We start from the raw sequence: 19,760 nt of genomic DNA on the forward strand, positions 1-19,760 counted from the left end.
GCAACATAGCAGACCTCGTCTCTACTAAAAATAAAAAAACTAAGCAAGGCGTGGTGCAGCGCACCTATAATACCAGCTGCTTGGGAGGCCGAGCAGGGAGGATCACTGGAGCCCAGGAGTTTCAGGCTGCAGTGAGCTGTAATTGTGCTACTGCACTCCAGCCTGGGCAACAGAGCAAGGCTCTGTCTCAAAAAGAAGAAGAAAAATAAAGAATCTGCCTGTGATTGGTCTAATGAGACAAGTAAAGTTGGTCTGATATTTGACTTTAGTTAGAGCCAGAATCTCAAGGGGAGGGAGACAGGATCCAAGAATACACTAGGATGGAGTGAATGTGAGAAAACAGAATGAGGGCTCAAGCGTGTAGAGAAGGAAAATACACTGCAACCCTATCGTGCGGCCTCCAGACCACAAGGTTAAAGATTCCACTTGCCATCTTGTACTTTTATGCTGCCCACTGCCTCCACCAAGGGATACAGGAAAGACATTGCAGCATGATCTTTGTCTTTGCCACATAACAATTCTATACAACTGTGTTCACAAGTAAGTCATATCAGTGCCTGATAGCCCTGGTGGTAGTTAGGAAATCCTTCCTTTTTTTGTATCCTAAATCTCTATTTCTGTAGCACTCTAAGCCTGGATCTTCTTAGCTTCTCTCAGGAGGGAGAGGACAACACCCTTGGGTGTCTTTAGCATTCTCCAACTGCATAGGTGTTTGTTCTCCATAATGGCCTTGGGCACATTTTTCCTTCCTCCTCCCAGGCAGGTCACCTATTGAAAATGCTGCGGTGCTGTCATCTGGCATCCCCAGGGTGAGGCCAGAGCAGCAGGATATCATCCGCCTCTCACCCACCTCATGAGCATTTCTTCCAGAAACAGGCCAAGAGGAAAGGTCCGAACTTTCAAGACTAGGATCAACCCTGCAATGTTTGTTTGGGGAAAAAGAAAAAAAAAAGAATATAGGCACACAAAGTTTCACGTGGTACAGGGAAGGTATGAGTTGCCCATTTTAAAGTGACATCATACTGCTTGTCAACCCTGAAGAAGAATCTAGGGATAGATAAATTTTTTTTTTTGAGACCTCGTCTTGCTCTGTTGCCCAGGCTGGAGTACAGTGGTGCAATCTGGGCTCACTGCAACCTCTGCCCCCTGGATTCAAGCAATTCTCTCACTGCAGTCCCCCGAGTAGCTGGGATCACAGGCACCTTTCACCACACCCAGCTAATTTTTGTATTTTTAGTAGAGACGAGTTTTACCATGTTGGTCAGGCTGGTCTCAAACTCCTGACCTTGTGATCCGCCCACCTTGGCTTCCCAAAGTGTTGGGATTACAGGCGTGAGCCATTGTGCCCGGCCTAAAACATATTCTTTTTTTTTTGAGACAGAGTCTCACTCTGTTGCCCAGGCTGGAGTGCAGTGGCACGATCTTGGCTCACTGCAAGCTCTGCCTCCCGGGTTCACACCATTCTCCTGCCTCAGCCTCCCGAGTAGCTGGGACTACAGGCGCCCACCACCATGCCCGGCTAATTTTTTTGTATTTTTAGTAGAGACAGGGTTTCACCGTGTTAGCCAGGATAGTCTCAATCTCCTGATCTTGTGATCCGCCCGCCTTGGCCTCCCAAAGTGCTGGGATTACAGGCGTGAGCCACTGCGCCCGGCCCTTAAAACATATTCATGATGCAGTTTCCCAAGGCTACACAAAAGTCGAGAATGTGAACAGGCATCTTGTATTTTGCACTGATTCATAGTAGAGACCAGTATTGTAAGAATTTCTCATGGTAAAGGCACTCCTATGATAGCCTCTACTTACCAAATCAGCTGATGAGGTAAGTATGAGTATCTGTTTTCTAGATGGAGATACTGAGGCTTAGAGAGGTTAAGATGCTGGAGTTCTTACAGCAAGTGGTCGGGCTTTTATTAGAACCCAGATTTCAAAATACCACCACTGCATAGTACTAATTCCACATGCCTTCTTCCAAAATGGAAAGAATGCCTTTTTTTCTTGTAAGTCTGCCAAATTGATGCAGATGCTTATCTTTTATTTGTTTTAGCCAAGCTAAAATAGAATGAAAAAAAAAAAAAAAGAAAAAGGAATTAGGAAGGAAAATGTCTAAAGTACACATCAGATGCTGAGACATCTGGTATGCAAAGTGAGAAAAAGGTATCACAGTGTAAGTTCCTGTGTGTGAGTCCAAAATCCAACAGCAGCAATGTGTGGATGGGGCAGACCTGGTTTCAGCAGCAAGCATGAAGACAAGTTTTAGCTGGCAGAAATTCAAGACAAGACTCCTGTCTGATATTACCCAAAAAAAGCAAATGTCAGTTTAGGCTGCATTAAAATATTATTGCATTGGCTGGGCGCGGTGGCTCACGTCTGTAATCCCAGCACTTTGGGAGGCTGAGGGCAAGGAACAGGAGGTCAGGAGATCGAGACCATCTTGGCTAACATGGTAAAACCCCGTCTCTACTAAAAACACAAAAAATTAGCCGGGCGTGGTGGCAGGCACCTGTAGTCCCAGGTACTCGGGAGGCTGAGGCAGGAGAATGGCGTGAACCTGGGAGGGGGAGCTTGCAGTGAGCCCAGATCGCGCCACTGCACTCCAGCCTGGGCGACAGAGCGAGATTCCGTCTCAAAAAACAAAGAACAAAAAAAATTATTGCATTAACATACAATGTGGAAAACGAGGCCAAGCCACACCTGAGGAACTGCAGGGCCTTCACGGCACTGTGGTTAAGAGGGATGGAAGTCAAGGGTGCTGAGCACTGGACAGGCGCATTAGATTCCTTTCCACTCTGGCGCTTTATATGTCGCTTTAGCAAGAGGGCAGTAACCACAAGCCAGCCGCCTGAGCTGTTTTCCTTTATCTCATGAGCTCATTTCCTTCCCATGGTTCCTGCTACAATAGTGGTTCCTCAATCCCCAGCAGGGAGCTGAAATCCCAGAAGGGTTTTTAAAATGCTGGATATTCCGGCTGGGCACGGTGGCTCATGCCTGTAATCCCAGCACTTTGGGAGGCTGAGGCGGGCAGATCACTTGAGACCAGGAGTTCAAGACCAGCCTGGGCAACATGGCGAAACCCTGTGTCTACTAAAAATACAAAAATTAGCCAGGCTTGGTGGTGGGCACCTGTAATCCCAGCTACTCAGGAGGCTGAGGTGGGAGAATCACTCGAACCCAGGAGGCAGAGGTTGTAGTGAGCCAAGATTGCACCATTGCACTCCAGCCTGGGTGACAGAGTGAGACTCTGTCTCAAAAAACAAACAAAAAACCCGAAATATTAAATGCTGAATATTCTGTTTCAATAGGTGTGGTGTAGGCTTGGCACAGTGGCTTGCGCCTGTAATCATAACACTTTGGGAGGCTGAGGTGGGAGGATCTCTTGAGCATAGGAGTTTGAGACTACAGGGAATTATGATCACACCACTTCACTTCAGCCTGGGCAACATAGTGAGACCGTCTCAAAGAAAGAAAGAAAGAAAGAAATGACTCTCATTCGAGACGTACCCTCCATATACCCAGGGGGAATAAATATCCTCATCTCTGAAGACACAGAAACAGAGAAGAATCTGAACAAACAGGACTTGCTAAGTTCCCCACAGTTTACCATTAGATCATCCGCTTTGTCCAATACTTTTGCACAACTGTTCACTCTTCATTAAACCAAAACAGAAAAATACACAAGCTCACCTGTTTCTTTGGGGCCTCATTTCCTTATGAAGGCTCCCATGTCACAGAAAACATTTTAAAAATGTGTACGCTGGCTGGGCATGGTGGCTCACGCCTGTAATCCCAGACTTTGGGAGGCCGAGGCAGGTGGATCACGAGGTCAAGAGATAAAGACTGTCCTGTCCAACATGGTGAAACCCGTCTCTACTAAAAATACAAAAATTAGCTGGGCGTGGTGGTGCGTGCCTGTAGTCCCAGAAACTTGGGAGGCTGAGGTGGGAGAATCACTTGAACCCGGGAGGTGGGGGTTGCAGTGAGCTGAGATCGTGCCACTGCACTCCAGCCTGGCGACAGAGCGAGACTGTCTCAAAAAATAAAAACAAAACAAAGTGTATGCTTTGCTTTTGTCGATTTGTCTTTTGTTATAGGGGCCTCAGTCATGAACTTAGCAATGGGTGTGGAAAGCAATTTTTCCTCCCCTACATGAAAATCTCTGCTGCTCTCACACTCACACCCAGTCCTCCTCCTCCCTGGTCTATGGAATACAGAACAGGTTGCACATTACTTAACCAAATTTCAAAAGCTTAGTCACTTTTACTTTTAATAGATACCAGCAGTTGGTGTTACCATCATGCTGATATAATGGCAGTCACCAACGGTAATAACACACAGCCTGTGTTCCATCTGACAAAATCCACCACTGTGGATTGAGTCCCTTCAAGCTAATACAATGGGAGAGGCTTAGGAAGGATGGGGTGCTAGGAACATAATGAAAAGGTTACAGTGCATCACGCTCAAGATCTGAGTTTGCTTAGCTTCCAATTTTATACTTGCCATCTGTTGATGCACATTCTTCATTGAAGTAGTCAAAAGAGGTATTCATTTTTTCTTTCTAATTTCATGTGCAGGAATTTTCCTCTTTAACTGCCAGTTTCCACCCCCAGATTGAATACTAGTTTGGGTGTTTGACTTACATGATGAATTGGTAGTTCTTAAGGATAACTCCCAAATTAATATACTCAAGGAAAAGGAAATTACATGTATAGCTGTTCTGAATAGATGTCCAGAAAATGCCAATTTTCTACCAACTGCTTAGGGAACAGTAGAATAATTTGATAACCCTGTGCTCTAGATGAGGTCATGTGCAAGCCGCATTTGATAATAAACTACGGCTTATCTGCTTCGTTTACATGTGGAGAAAATCGACAACTATACAAGTAGTTTTTTTTTTCTATTTTTTATAGAGATGGGCTTTCACCATGTTGTCCAGGCTGGTCTCAAACTCATGAGCTCAAGTGGTCTGACCGCCTCAGCCTCCCAAAGTGCTGGGATTACAGGTGTGAGTCACCACATCTGGCCAACAACTAGATTTCTAGTAACTAGGTGTGGTAGCTCATGCCTGTAATCCCAGCAGTTTGGGAGGCAAAGGCAGGAGGATCACTTAAGGCCAGGAGTTTGAAATTAGTTCCAGCAACATAGCAAGACCCTGACTTCCCCCCACAAAAAAACAAAAAACTCAGAAACTCAGGACTAAATGGTAGCTAGTAGCTCTACTGTCCTATTATTTAAAATACTGTGTTATAACTCTTGACTAATAATTGTGGCTTGTGTCCCAGAGGGCCCCTCCAGTGAGTCCCTTGATGTCTCAATTTTCCTTTGTCTGTAGATTGTGACTCACACACAAAACAGCACTGCAGTGTTCTCCCTAGTTTGTGCTCCTTGCTCTACCACTGGACTCAGAGAAGAGTGGAATGCATATATAAATGAATGGAGGAGAAAGTAATTGAGGGAAACATCATTGCACAGGTTATTTTGGAAAGAATCTTCCCCTAAACTCATACCTGACGTTTCTCTCATTGAATTGTATTGACTCCAGCTAAAGCCACATCCAATCCCAAAGGTTCTCATGGCCCAGCATATGGAAGAAACTTCAATGCCAACTTCCAGGCTCAATTATATGAAACTATGTGTAACCACACAAATCTACAGGCTCTCAAAAAATAAACTGGAATGTTCTGGTAGTTAAAAAATATGCCCCTACAGTAGTAAAATCTGTTTTGAACTGCTGACATGCACAGGGGCCTGATTTATCATTGCTGCATTGATTAAGGGATAGACTTGGAGGATTTCAGTGGGGTAAATAGAAACTATCAGCATTATTATGACTTTTAACTTATCTGCAAGCTCCACATTTAGAGTGTAGCTAATTGAGATGGCTAGCATAGCAGCCAACTTTTATTCAATGGAAGGTATGTGGTACCTTTCTCTTTCAAGAGACAAGACCTCCCTCTGTTACCAAGGCTGGAGTGCAGTGTTGCAGCCATTAACTCGCTCCAAGCTCAAACTCCTGGGCTCAAGCGATTCTCCCTCCTCAGCCTCCCAAGTAGTTGGGATTACGGGTATGAGCCACTGCCTAGCTATGGTACCTTTTTCTTTACTTGCTTATGTTAAAAACACTTTAGTCAAGGCCTTTTCCTTTGGAATAATGAAATATTAAATGTTTCCAGAAACCTCAAGTTGCACTCAGTTCTTACGGATAGTCTCTAGAAACACATGCCAATTGCCACAAAGCTGGAGCTCTTCAGTAGTGACCTACTAGTTGTAAATTACTGATCACTATACTAGTTGTAAATTAGTAAATCCTCCTGGTTTTAGTTCCATTTTACTGAGTATTCTGCTGCCAGCCAGTCACTCCACTCCACCTGTGTGCACACACATATAACCTTAAGGATGCTGTTATGAGTGTTCTCTCAAGTTGGTTGAGATTTATTGCAATTTTACCGTAATTATCACCAGTTTAGTTTGCAGTTAAGTTACTGACAATCCCTGCAGTTCAGAATGACAGAATTTATAACACAAATCTAGTGATTTAACTAGATTTTGAAACTCCTAATGATCCAAATGAGTAATTCACACCTATTACTGAAGCAGATGCACACATAATAAAAAACCATGTACCTGTATTGTACTTCATGCCTGCAACTGTTAGTCTCAAGTGCATTTTAATTAGACTTCCTTTCCCACTAGTGAAATCCAATGATAGTCAAGTTTACCAGTATCAGGCCTCATGTTACTTAAGTACTTTGCAACAGGTAACCCTGTTGACTACTTCCTCCTTCCTAAAACTTTTTCCACCTGACCTCTGGGAGGCCCTCCCTTGGTTCTTACCTCAGGGGCAGTTCTTTCTTTTTTAAAATTTTTAAACTTTTACTTTTGAGATAGTGTCTCACTGTCGCCCAGGCTGAAGTACAGTGGTATGATCACAGCTCACTGCAGCCTCAATCTCTCGGGCTCAAGCCATCCTCTCGGCTCAGCCGCCTGAGTAGCTGGGACTACAGATGCGCAGTTAATTTTTTTAGGTCTCGCTATGTTGCCCAGGCTGGTCTCAAACTCCTGACCTCAAGCGATCCTCCCCTCTCAGCCTCCCAAATTCCTGGGGCTACAGGCATGAGCCATGGTTCCTGGCTAAATTTTAGAGATGGGGTCTCCCTGTGGTGCCCAGGCTGGCCTCAAACAATCCTACCTCAGCCTTTTGAGTACAAGTACAGTGGGAGCACCTCTTAATTACCTTTGTTGGTTTCTCTTTGTCAACCAATCTCATGTTGGAATGCAGTCTATCCTCTCTCCAAATGACCTTATCCAGTATCATGACCTTCAATGTCTATTGGTATCTTTCCACTCTCTATATAGTTCTCCAGCTTAGACTTCTCTGAAGAATCAGCATCTCAAACTTAACACATCCAAAACTAACAAAACTAAACTCGACTTCCCATCTCAGTGCCAACTTTCTTCCAAATGCTCAGACCAAAATACTTGTATCAACATTAAATCCATCCTCTCACCCATCAGCATATCCTGTTGTCTCTATCTTCATTTCCTACCACCTCAGTCTACTACCCTAGACTAAGCCACTATCATCTTTGCCTTAAAAACACATTATACACAATTATTCTATGCTTTTATCCTGCTACCTGGCAGCCAAAGTGATCCTTTAAAAATCTGAGTCATATCATGTAACTCCTCTGCTCAGAGCGCCTGTGGTTTCCTTGAGGTCTGGTCTTCCTTCCTTGTGCACTCACACTGCTTTACAACCCTTCCTGTCTTCTTGGGTTAGCAAAGTGGCCACTTTTTTCCCAGAACACATCACACTCCAGACTAACTGCTGTTGTCTTGGCCTGGAATGGTTTGTCCTGATATCCACATGGCCTACTTCCACACTTTCATTTGTTTTCAAATGTCACATTACAAGGACCTTCCTAGAAAAGTCCTCTTGCTCCACTCAGTTGTTCTCCACACGTTAACAAACCCTAGGGCCCACAGGCTACTAAAGCATGCCTGTGTTAAACTTAGCATCAAAGACAAAATGTTACGAGTTTCTGACATCAGAAACGTCTTGACCCTAGGAATAACTAGAAAAAGATATAAAATGAGACAGTCTTCAAAGTCTGAGAAGATTCTATCTGGAATCTTCAAAGGTTTACCGTGAGGTAAACAGCTGGGGTTGATCACTTCTGGCTTAGACAGACATGATAAAATGCTATGTCCCAAACTTGATTGGATCTGGATGCTGGGAAAACAGCTAAGAGCACTGAAAGGACAACTGGGGAAATAGCTCTTCTGCGGAACTGAAAATTTTCAAAACAAGTTGGAGCAGTGGAGCCCACAAAGCCTCTGAATTGCTACTTGTCTGTTTCAGGCTTCCAAGGCTAGTTCACCAATTAGCTTCCATCTCTCACCTCAAGGCCCTCTCCACTATCCTGGTTTCCCCAGCTTTGACCACTGCCTGAAAATTCCCTTCCTGCTATCATTTCAGAGGACAAAAGCCCCTGTAGACTCACACTTTTCATTACAATGTCAAATCAGAATGCTAAGCCAGGTGCAATGCCTCACACCTGTAATCCCAACACTTTAGAAGGCCAAAGCTTAAGGATCACTTGAGGCCAGGAGTTTTCAGACCAGCCTGCGCCACATGGCATAACCCAGTCCCTACAAAAAAACTATCAGAATGGTTAAAATTGCTATTAAGTTTCCAATACGTATTTAGGTTTGTTTCCAATCACAGGGGGCTGGGGGTTAACATTAGTATCTGCCTCAGGTTTTGGACACTAGGGCAAACTTCAGATTGCTCAAACCACTACATTCACATGTTCAAGCAGACCAGAGTCACCGGCTTGCTTTTAATCTTTTCTTTTACAAGTGTAATCAACCAGGTAAGGCTGGTAGAGACTATTTCCCAAACCTCACTTTTTGAAAATTCCCCTCCCAGGGTGGGCCTGCACTTTGGGAGGCTGAGGTGGGCAGATCTCCTTGAGCCCAGTAGTTGAGACCACCCTGGGCAACTAAGCGATACTCAGTCTCTACAAAAATTAGCTGGCCATAGGGGTGCATGCCTGCAGTCCCAGCAACTAGTGAGGCTGAGGTGGGAAGATGGCTTGAGCACAGGATGCAGAGAACGCAGTGCGTTGCTTGTGCCCACTGGACTACAAGCCTGGGTGACCGACCTGCCTCAAAAACTCTCTTCCGATTTTTTTTTCCCCTGTATTCCTCTATTCAATCTCAGCTGCCACAATTAGACAGACGGAAAGCGCAAGGACACGTTTTTCTTGCATCTGTGGCGGAAACCTTAGCAGCAGATAGCAACTGCTCCAGGTCTGTCAAATAGATGCATTTTCTTATTCAGACACGCCGTCTTTTCAGATACAAAATAGAGAACATTTTTACCCCTTTGCCCACCAGCCAGCCCACATTCTGTGTACCTTCATCTTTTAAATCAGGGGCTGGCAAACTTGCAGGTTCTAGTCTGTTAGACACAACTCTGCTCATGCCCTGACAACAGCCATGGTCAATCCATAAATGAATGAGCATAGCCACGTTCCAATAAAACTGGACTCGAACTTAAATTCCATATCCCACAAGGTATTCTTTTCCCCTCAACCATTTAAAACGGCAACCAACCACCTTCAAGTGTACAAAACAGGTGGTCGGACAGGCTAGTTTGCCAGTCCCTGTTCTAGTTACCAGGGAGTTTAACATTCATCCCAAGAGACTTGGCTCTCTTTATGTGAAATAAGCTGAGACAAAGTTGCTTCCACTGAATGAGTCTCTTTTTATTCTCTTGGTAATCTCTTCCAGTTAACTACTTCCGTTGTAGGTGATGAAATGGGTAAGGCTCCACACTTCAGATGTTGGCACTGCTATAAGCATGGTCTTTCCCTTTATTGCAACTCAAAATCAAAACCTCTGATTCTTTTTTATATTCCAGTCCCAGAAGTAGTCTCCACTGTAGAAGTTAATTGATGAGTAGTAGCCTACAACCAGGCTCTAGCTTCTCCAGGAACACTACAGGATGAATTTAGTTTAAATATGCATTAAACTAAAAGGCATTCTCTCAAATGAGTTTAAATGCATTTTATTTTTAGACAACCTACATGACATGTTTTTCTTAAAAACAATGCCTCCACTCCAAATAAATCACGGTCAAAATAAATGAAGAGCTCAAGATGGCATCAGTCCCATTTGTCTTAAGTCCTGGTGTTGTGTGGATGACAAGCAGAAGCCAGTTATGATGACAGGTGATAGATCCAAAATAATTGCCAAATTTGTTACTGTAAAAACAAAAACTACATTAATATTTTTCAAACGTTACACTGCAAAAGTTACATTGCCATTAACATGCAGCCTACATTTCTAGGCTATAGATGTATTCCCCAATTCAATCTGGGCCGCCACAAAGACAGACAGAAAGCGCAGGGATTTCTTTCTTTTGCATCCTAGTGCAAACCAAAAGAACAACAGTAAATTGTTCAAGGTCTATCAGTGGATGCAGAACACCCTTACCAAATCAGCAATAGCTCATTTTCCAGAAGGCTGTGGCATGTACCACCCACACCCTGCTCTACCAACAAAAACCTCAGATACTGCCTGAATAACCCCTTTGGTAAGTCATCTTATGCTGTTCTAAGTAACTTCTGTCTACTGTTGACTCTAATCTTGCTTGTTCAGTATAGCTTTATGTTTATCTTCTTCCTAACTTATATAGAAGCCTATGAAAGCTAGGATAATGAATGCCTTTGTTTCTGTACAGCTTCCAGCAGTTCCTTCCATAGCAGACACCGAGTTATTTATTATTAGTAAAGCAATTTGCATGCCAGTTCAGCAGTCAGCTCTATTTACTAAAAGCTAGTACTGCACTAGGCTTTTCAATGATCAGCTGCCCGTTATCAGTAAACCAAAGTGATACTGATCCATACGTATACAGCAAAACGTAATTATGAAGTGAAAGTGAGGCCATATCTAGAGGAAGATCAATGGTGTTCTCTGATCTCCTTCAGCATTTAAACTCTACTGTATTTTTTTGAGACAGCACCTCACTCTGTCGCCCAGACTAGAGTGCAGTGGTGGGATCTCTGCTCACTGCAACCCCCCTCCCAGGTTTAAGTGATTTTCCTGCCTCAGCCTCTCGATTAGCTGGGATTACAGGTGCCCGCTGCCATGCCTGGCTAATTTTTGTATTTTTAGCAAAGACAGGGTTTCGCCATGTTGGCCAGGCTGATCTCGAACTCCCAACCTCAGGTGATCCACCCACCTCGGCCTCCCAAGTGCTGAAATTACCGGTGTGAGCCACCACGCTCAGCCTAAACTGTACTTTATTATGCCCCATCTGCACTCAACGTTTTCCACAAATAAGATTCTAAGCCTTTTTACATATGAAACACAATTCTCTTGATCCCCAAAAACTAAAACCATGTTTCAGAACGCTGTAAAACTCAATCTCAGTGTCACAAAACAATTGCAACTCACATCTAAAGTATCTTTTTTACATTACTTATTTTAACCCACTCCCTTGTACTTACACATTTTTCCATTTCTAAACCATCCTTAAAGAAAATCATATATGGGGTCACACCATCCTCACGGTAGTCCAATAGAGCAACCATGCCATCTGGATTCATGTTTTCACCAATAAAGAACTTGGGAAGCAAACAAGATACCTAGAATTAGACCATTACATACAAATACATGCCACTCAAACTACAGTACAAGGGAAGGTTTAGGCCACCATAAAAATCAAAACTCCAGTACCCAAAAGCTCTGATGCTCACTTATCATAGACATCTGTTCACTAGATTAAGGCACCTTAATAGTGACCTAAATAGAAAAATAATGTACAGAGCAATCCAGGAACACTAGCCTTTCAGGAAACCTTTACTCTCTCAGTCCTAAATACAATCCCGAACCCTAAAGCGTGCTTATATAGTCACCCACAGGGAACATAGGCTGACAGTGATAGAATATATCATACAGTCTGGAAGTATCTTATGGCCAGGGGATGCATGAAGCTGGAAAATCAGAGGAAAGGGAAAGCCACTGACATTTTTCAAAAGTAGACTTAACAAGCTCAGATACATTAGGAGGAGGACCAGTAGCAATGAGACACATTAGAATTGTAAGCAGAAAACTGAAAGAACACTTATGTGGTTAAGCAATTCACGAAAAGAGAAACTGAGAAATGTCATCTGGGAAGCAAATTTTCAATCAGAAGACAAGATTTGGAAACACCTGAGAGCTGGGAAAGCCACTTTCTACACCTGGAATACTAATATAGAATTGAAGATTAATCAACTTAATTTTTGCTCTTGCAGTTAAAATTGTACAATCCTTTGATCCAGATACTTAAGGTATTTACCTGGTAGTTTTTGAAATTAGCAAGGATGTGCTTGATTTGTTCTGCAGCCCCTGTCATAAAAGGTTTTACTCTTTCTGGTCTCTGTTCTTCAAGTTTCCCTTTGATTCTAAAACAACATTTCATTAACAGGTTGAAGTATTGAATTTTCAGTAAAATCAATTTTTAAAGTAAAAAATATCCAAGCTTAAAAAAAGAAAACACTGAAAAAGACAACCAGCTGTTAAGAAATTACTAGTTCACAGAAAGTATCTTTCAAGAATGTTTACATTTCTTGTTGACTATTTTCAAAATACTATTCTAATTCTAAACGGAAACAGACTGCAGCCTTCAGTATGCTATTAGAGAAAAGCAACCACTCTTTTCAGTGAACTCATTAATAAAAAAGCAAGGACTTTCACAAAAGTATATCCACTGCGAAAGAACCTCAAAAGTTAGCCAATCTTTAAATCCTGTAAGATTCTAGACATCAGCTAGGTACTGCCAGTATCACTTACGATTTCATGTAATCTTTGATGTACTTCTTGTAGGCTTCTTTTGTGAAACTTGTTTCCTGCAGGTGATGGTTCATGACAATATCGACACCAGTGATTACTGTGCTTTCGGTACCTTCGCCCTCGGGGCCTTCAGCGGAGGCATTTCCACCAATGAGCGAGTCATCAATGTTACCTTCTGTCCTACTGACCATCTGCCATTAAGAAAAAGCAGTATAGTTGCAAAAGACACAAACGCATCCAAAGCACCTTCCACGCCAATAGGTCACGGATAAGACGTATTCTTAGTTCTTGCTGAAAATAAAAAAAGCACCATTTTGGGAATAAAGTTGTGACCCGTGGATTTCTCAAAACGGCCTAACTTAAAAGAGTTGTCTGTTGGCCGGAACAAAAAATGGGGTCATTAAAAAGTTGTTTCCAGTTGCGGGCACGTGGTGCCTCTGGTTGATAAGTAGGGACAGGGCAAACACGAAAGGGCTCGGGGCTCCTGGACGCATCATGTCCCGGACAACCCCGGGAGGAGGATGGGCGCCGAGGTGGCGGGCCTATTTCCAGGATCAGCTCCGCCTCCAGTTTTCTAGAAAAACCCAAGCCCGGAAAGAGCGTCTCCTCCGCCAGGAGGCGGCGGGGAGGATTGCACAACCTCAGGCGGGGGAGCGGCGGAAACCCGAGCCTGCTCGGCCCGGACTCCCCCACGCGCAGGCCCGACCGACTCACCTTCCCCTCCACCTCCAGGCACAACCCGTCCGCGATCTCCCGGATCTTGTAGATGTCGGAGAACATCTCATCGTCTGCCGGATACACAGAGCCGCCCATCACCGCGCGCCCGGCGCCGCCATTTCCCTCATTTCCCGCGCCGGCGGCCACACGCGGCATCTGCCCCTCCCGAGAGCACCAGAGCCGGGCGCGAGCCCCGGGCACCGACCCCTCCGCGCTCGGCTAAGGCCGCCGGCGTCCCCTAGGCCCGCGACTGCTGCGCCTTCCCCGCCCCCACCCGCACCCCAGATCCCCGTGTGCGGCAGTAAGGGTAGTGAAGTGAGAACTCACGGCTGATGAGGTCCCGGTAGATAATCATGATGGCGACTGAAGGGAGACGACGGCGGCGCTAGCTTTAGCACGAGCCTGAAACTCGAAGCGAGCGCGGTGCAGCCGGAGCGGCACTCGGGGGGAGGGGGGAGCGGGCGGAAAAGGCCGACTCAGCCGCTCCCCAACCTCATATAGAGGGCACGTCCCTCTACGTCATCGTCCGCTGCGCCTCCGGAAGCGACGCAGGCGGTGACGTGGCACGAAGAGCCGCGCGGGGGCGGGGCCACAGCGGGGGCGAGTCGGGGAGGTGAGCATCCGGGGACTTGACGCGGACACACAAGGCTCCGTTCCACGGGGCACGCCAGCGGGTGGGGGTGTGGGCGGGGAGGTGCGCGCGCAGCGTGGGAGGAGGCCAACACTCGGGGCGCTCCCTAGCCCTGGGTGGGTGGAGCGGGAGAAGCCGAGTATGTTAGACCCGGCTCCGCCGTACCCCACGGGGCCGCCTGGAGAGGTGCTGGGAGCTGGGTGGAGCTTAAGAGGAATTAAACTTTCGCCCTGCGCCTCGTCCAGTCTAGGTTCCACCCTTTTCTGGCAACCTGAGTATCAACCTATGTAGAAGAACGTTGCATTTAGGGAGGGTCAGGCCCTCTGGCCTGGGGGAGATCTTGGGACTGCCCGAGGGCCTCTGACAACTTTTCAGTATCTGCCTCAGGGCTGCCCCAGCTGGAGTTTTTCGGACGCTTTTGTGGGGGCACCGCTGAGTCCGGGTAGTGGGACCCAAGTTGTCCTGCTCGGCCCCTGGGGAATAATCGTGTGGGGCGCAGGGTCTGTAGGAAGGGACTTGGAGAGGAGGGAAGATGTCACGGGAGTCTGCTCAGGGTTTCCATGTGTTCCAATTTTGTCCCATAATTGAAAGCTTGTGGCATTCTGTGGCGGACGGCTACGGAGCTAGCTCTTCCTTTTACTATTTCGCACTTGGTCTTGGAAAAGTATGTTGTTGCTTTAAGATGAAGTTCAAATTTTATCCCTGGTGCTAGAGGGTCACACAAACAAAGGGAGTTTCCCATCTGCCCCACCTGTTTTTTGAAGGACTTTACACCTAATTACTAAGTATTAAAGCAAAACAGGTCCTGCATGGTAGCTCATGCCTGTAATCCCAGAACTTTGGGAGGCAACTACTGAAACCCTGTCTCTACACACACACACACACACACACACACACACACACACGCACACAAATTAAAAATTAACTGGGTGCGGTGGTGCCTGCCTGTAATCCCAGCTATTAGGGAGGCTGAGCTGGAGGATCACTTGAGCCCGGGAGTTGGAGGTTACACTGAGCTATGAGGTTACACTTTGCTCCAGCCTGGATGACAGAGCAAGACCTTGGCTCAATAACAAAACAAAACTTTCATTTTTAGTCACATCCTCACATCTTTGGCATAAGGCAAAGATATATGCCAGTATGAAGTCTGAAAACTTGTTCGATTTAGCAAATATTTTGTGCTTTGTATCCCTTAAAACTAGGATTTGCACGAAGATCCCAATTGTGAACAAGTTCGATCCAGTCTTATTCATAGAAGTGTTCATTCTGGTAAATCAAAGTATCAGACAATTATAATACATTAACAATTGTTCATAAATCCAATAATATAGCATTCAGCAGAGTAAGAATGCAACCCTTGGGAAAGAGCAGGACACAGGATGGCAATTGGAATGATGGAAAAGTCAAAATGCAAGAGCCAAGAAATTAACCCCTTTAAGAAGATGGGGGGACTGGGCGCGGTGGCTCACACCTGTAATCCCGACACGCGCCTGTAATCCCGGCTACTCAGGAGGCTGAAGCAGGAGGATCGCTTGAACCCGGGAAGCGGAGGTTGCAGTGAGCCGAGATCGCGCCATTGCACTCCAGCCTGGGCAACAAGAGTGAAACCCCGTTCTCCCCACCCCCAAAAAAAGAAGATGGAGATCTTGGATGGAAAACTCCAGAGGACATTGGGCAACTGGGAGGAAGCTAAAAATGGGGTGAAAGGGATCCCAAAATAAATGGATATGACACATGGTCAGTGAAGGCTCTCTGAAACCTCATTTCTGGAATGTATGAGATGATTATCACACATTAATACTGTGTGAACATTTTTTTTCCAGATTATTACAGTATAATTATTTTCTACCCTGCCCGGCCCAGACGGAGTCTTGCTCTGTCGCCCAGGCTGGAGTGCAGTGGCGTGATCTCGGCTCACTGGAACCTCTGACTCCTGAGTTCAAGCGATTCTCCTGCCTCAGCCTCCTAAGTAGCTGAGATTACAGGCGCCTGCCACCACGCCCAGGCAATTTTTTTGTATTTTTAGTAGAGACTGGGTTTCACCATGTTAGCCTGGCTGGTCTCAAACTCCTGATCTCAGGCAATCCGCCCGCCTCGGCCTCCCAAAGTGCTGGGATTACGGGCGTGAGCCACTGCGCCCGGCAAGTATAATTATTTTCCTCAGTTTTAATATTTCCAAACTATTCAGAAATACTATCATTGACCCATGCAGTACTCTCAAACATTACTCTCAACTGCCCAATCTCATATTCAGGTCGAAACATTTCTTTAAGTTTTATAAAGATATAGTCGTGGTGAAAAAAAGTACTGAAGAGTCATGGCACCCTAGATTAAAATCTTGCCTTTGGCCGGGCGCAGTGGCTCACGCCTGTAATCCCAGCACTTTGGGAGGCTGAGGCAGGTGGATCACTTGAGGTCAGTAGTTTGAGACCAGCCTGGCCAACATGGTGAAACCTCGTCTCTACTAAAAATACAAAAATTAGCCGAGCCTGGTGGCGGTTGCGTGTAATCCCAGCTACTCGGGAGGCTAAGGCAGGATAATCGCTTGAACCTGGGAGGCGGAGGTTGCAGTGAGCCGAGATTGCGCCACTGCACTCCAGCCTGGGCGGCAGAGTGAGACTCTGTCTCAAACTACAAACAACAAGAAAAATTTTATTGATAAAATTGTGGGCTCCGGCCGCCCCATCTGGGAAGTGAGGAGCGCCTCTGCCCGGCCGCCACCCCGTCTGGGAAGTGTACCCAACAGTTCCGAAGAGACAGCGACCATCGAGAACGGGCCATGATGACAATGGCAGTTTTGTTGAAAAGAAAAGGGGGAAATGTGGGGAAAAGAAAGAGAGATCAGATTGTTACTGTGTCTGTGTAGAAAGAAGTAGGTGTAGGAGACTCCATTTTGTTCTGTACTAGGAGAAATTCTTCTGCCTTGGGATGCTGTTGATCTATGGCCTTGCCCCCAGCTCCGTGCCCTCTGAAACGTGCTGTGTCAACTCAGGGTTAAATGGATTAAGGGTGGTGCAAGATGTGCTTTGTTAAACAGATGCTTGAAGGCAGCATGCTCCTTAAGAGTCATCACCACTCCCTAATCTCAAGTACCCAGGGACACAAACACTGCGAAAGGCCAGAAGGCCACAGGGACCTCTGCCTAGGAAAACCAGAGACCTTTGTTCATGTGTTTATCTGCTGACCTTCTCTCCACTATTATCCTATGACTGTGCTATAGCCCCCTCTCCGAGAAACACCCAAGAATGATCAATAAATACGTAAAAAAAAAAAAATTGCGGGCTCTGAAAAGAAAAGATTTGGAACACCCAACCAACGAGAATAAACAGACAGTTGAGAAACAGTTTAGTGAATAGTGAACAACTTTATTTAAAATGAAATAAGAATAGAAAAGAAAAATCACGTATAAAGCAAATCACAGTAAAGATGAGTATTATTTTGTGAAACTTTTATTTTATTTTATTATTTTTTGAGACTGAATCTCGCTCTGTTGTCCAGGCTGGAGTGCGGTGGCACCATCTCCGCTCACTGCAACCTCTGGCTCCCAGGTTCAAGTGATTCTCCTGCCTCAGCCCCCTGAGTAGCTGGGATTACAGGCACGCGCCACCACTCCCAGCCATGTTTTAGATTTATGTATGTATGAATGTACTAGATCCCACATATATTTCTTCCTGTGGATATAAGTCAAGTGTTTTGAAATCCATTGACTTGGGCAAATTTTCTTTTCAAATATATTACTTGGCACCATAAACTGTTCAACTTCAGCAAATGATTTTTTTAAATGACCCCAATGTTTTGTCAGTGCTTATATTTGACTCTAGCTCATTTGAACAGTTTTTGCCAGAAGGAGAAAACAGCCAAGTGGAGATCTGGCTTGCTGTGTAGGGGCTGAGAGAAGTGTGATCATTCTGACCCTCTATTAGCAGGAAACTGCTCAACAGTCAGGTCTTGAAAGTAAGTTGAGGCAACTGCAGGAGGGCTGCATGGCGGGAAAGAAATTGCTGAAAATAGGCTGGGTGAGCTGGCTCGTACCTGTGAGCCCAGCACTTTGGGAAGTGAAGTTGGGCAGATCACTTGAGGTCAGGAGTTTGAGACCAGCCTGCCCAACATGGTGAAACCTCGTCTCTACTAAAAATAATAAAATTAGCCAGGCATGGTGGTAGGCGCCTGTGGTTCCAGCTATTCGGGTGGTTGAGGCCTGAGAATTGCTTCAACCTGGGAGGTGGAGGTTGCAACGAGTCGCGATTGCGCCACTGCCCTCCAGCTTGGGTGACAGAGCGAGACTCTGTCTCAAAAAAAAAAAACAGAAATTGCAGAAAATTTATTTTTCTTCCCTCCCTTTTTCACTACTGTCCTTGACTAGTTAAAAAAAAAAAAAAAAAAAAAAAAAAAGCCGGCTGGGCGTGGTGGCTCATGCCTGTAATCCTAGCACTTTGGGAGGCCGAGGCAGGTGGATCACCTGAGGTCTGGAGTTCAAGACCAGCCTGGCCAACATGGTGAGACCCTGTCTCTATTAAAAATACAAATATTACCTAGACGTGATGGCAGGCGCCTGTAATCCCAGCTAGTCGGGAGGCTGAGGCAGGAGAATCACTTGAACCCGGGAGGTGGAGGTTGCGGTGAGCCTAGATTGTGCCATTGCACTCCAGCCTGGGCAGGCCTAGGTGGGAGGCTCACTTGAGGCAGAGTTTGAGACCAGTCTGGGCAACATAGCGAGACCCCATCTCTATGAAAAAAAAAATCATTGAAAACACCTCAGTTTTCTCTCCCTCTGAAAAAGAAGCTACTGTCTATAGAAACAAAAGGTGGCCCGGTGCGGTGGCTCACGCCTGTAATCCCAGCACTTTAGGAGGCTGAGGTGGGTGGATCACGAGGTCAGGAGATCGAGACCATCCTGGCCAACACGGTGAAATCCCGTCTCTACTAAAAAGTACAAAAAATTAGCCAGGCGTGGTGGCGGGCGCCTATAGTCCTAGCTACTCGGGAAGCTGAGGCAGGAAAATGGCGTGAACCCGGGAAGCAGAGCTTGCAGTGAGCTGAGATCGTGCCACTGCACTCCAGCCTGGGCGACAGAGCAAGACTCCCATCTCCAAAAAAAAAAAAAGAAACAAAAGGCATAGACTTCGCTCAAATTGCCACCCTCTCCACAGGCTATTCTTGACCATCATATTTAAAATTACAATCCCTGCCTCTTGGAAATCTCTGTGTTTTTGTTTTTTTTCCTTTTGAGACGGGATCTCATTCTGTTGCCCAGGCTGTGAAGCGGCACAATCACAGCTCACTGCAGCCTCCGCCTCCCTCCTCAGCCTCCCGAGTAGCTGGGACTACAGACACGTGCCACCATGCCTGGCTAATTTTTCTATTTTTAGTAAAGTCAGGGTTTTGCCATGTTGGCCATGCTGGTCTTGAACTCCTGGCCTCAAGTGATCCACCCACCTTGGCCTTTGAAAGTGCTGAGATTACAGGCATGAGCCACCATGCCTGGCTTTTCTTTCTTTCTTTTTTGAGACGGAGTCTCGCTCTGTCACCCAGGCTGGAGTGCAGTGACAGGATCTCGGCTCACTGCAAG

General features: G+C 45.7%; 1 protein-coding gene and 2 non-coding genes across 3 annotated transcripts; all 3 read right to left on the reverse strand.

Annotated features, from left to right (window-relative positions):
* Nucleotides 1–9,197: 9,197 nt before the first annotated feature.
* LOC129012000 (small nucleolar RNA SNORA31) lies at nt 9,198–9,331 on the reverse strand. Its single transcript, XR_008493509.1, has one exon. It is a non-coding gene; the product is annotated as a small nucleolar RNA SNORA31 (small nucleolar RNA).
* Nucleotides 9,332–10,056: 725 nt separating this feature from the next.
* Nucleotides 10,057–14,200, reverse strand: TPT1 (tumor protein, translationally-controlled 1). Its single transcript, XM_054446621.2, has 6 exons — nt 13,888–14,200; nt 13,558–13,631; nt 12,844–13,034; nt 12,350–12,455; nt 11,517–11,633; nt 10,057–10,268 (listed from the first exon to the last, which is right to left on the reverse strand). Exons 1-6 carry the CDS (start codon nt 13,913–13,915, stop codon nt 10,266–10,268), a joined length of 519 nt encoding a protein of 172 aa, XP_054302596.1. The 5' UTR covers nt 13,916–14,200; the 3' UTR covers nt 10,057–10,265.
* On the reverse strand, nt 10,360–10,489 carry LOC129011999 (small nucleolar RNA SNORA31). Its single transcript, XR_008493508.1, has one exon. It is a non-coding gene; the product is annotated as a small nucleolar RNA SNORA31 (small nucleolar RNA).
* Nucleotides 14,201–19,760: the final 5,560 nt, after the last annotated feature.

This window comes from Pongo pygmaeus, chromosome 14 (assembly GCF_028885625.2).
Source record: "Pongo pygmaeus isolate AG05252 chromosome 14, NHGRI_mPonPyg2-v2.0_pri, whole genome shotgun sequence".
Classification (NCBI taxonomy): Eukaryota; Metazoa; Chordata; class Mammalia; order Primates; family Hominidae; genus Pongo; species Pongo pygmaeus.

Coding starts and splice junctions, on each gene's coding strand:
- TPT1 (XM_054446621.2), bottom strand. CDS start 13,915: ATGATTATCTACCGGGACCTCATCAGCC. Junction 13,632..13,887: donor CTACCGGGACCTCATCAGCC/GTGAGTTCTCAC, acceptor TGTATCCGGCAG/ACGATGAGATGTTCTCCGAC. Junction 12,456..12,843: donor ATCAAAGATTACATGAAATC/GTAAGTGATACT, acceptor ATGTTGTTTTAG/AATCAAAGGGAAACTTGAAG.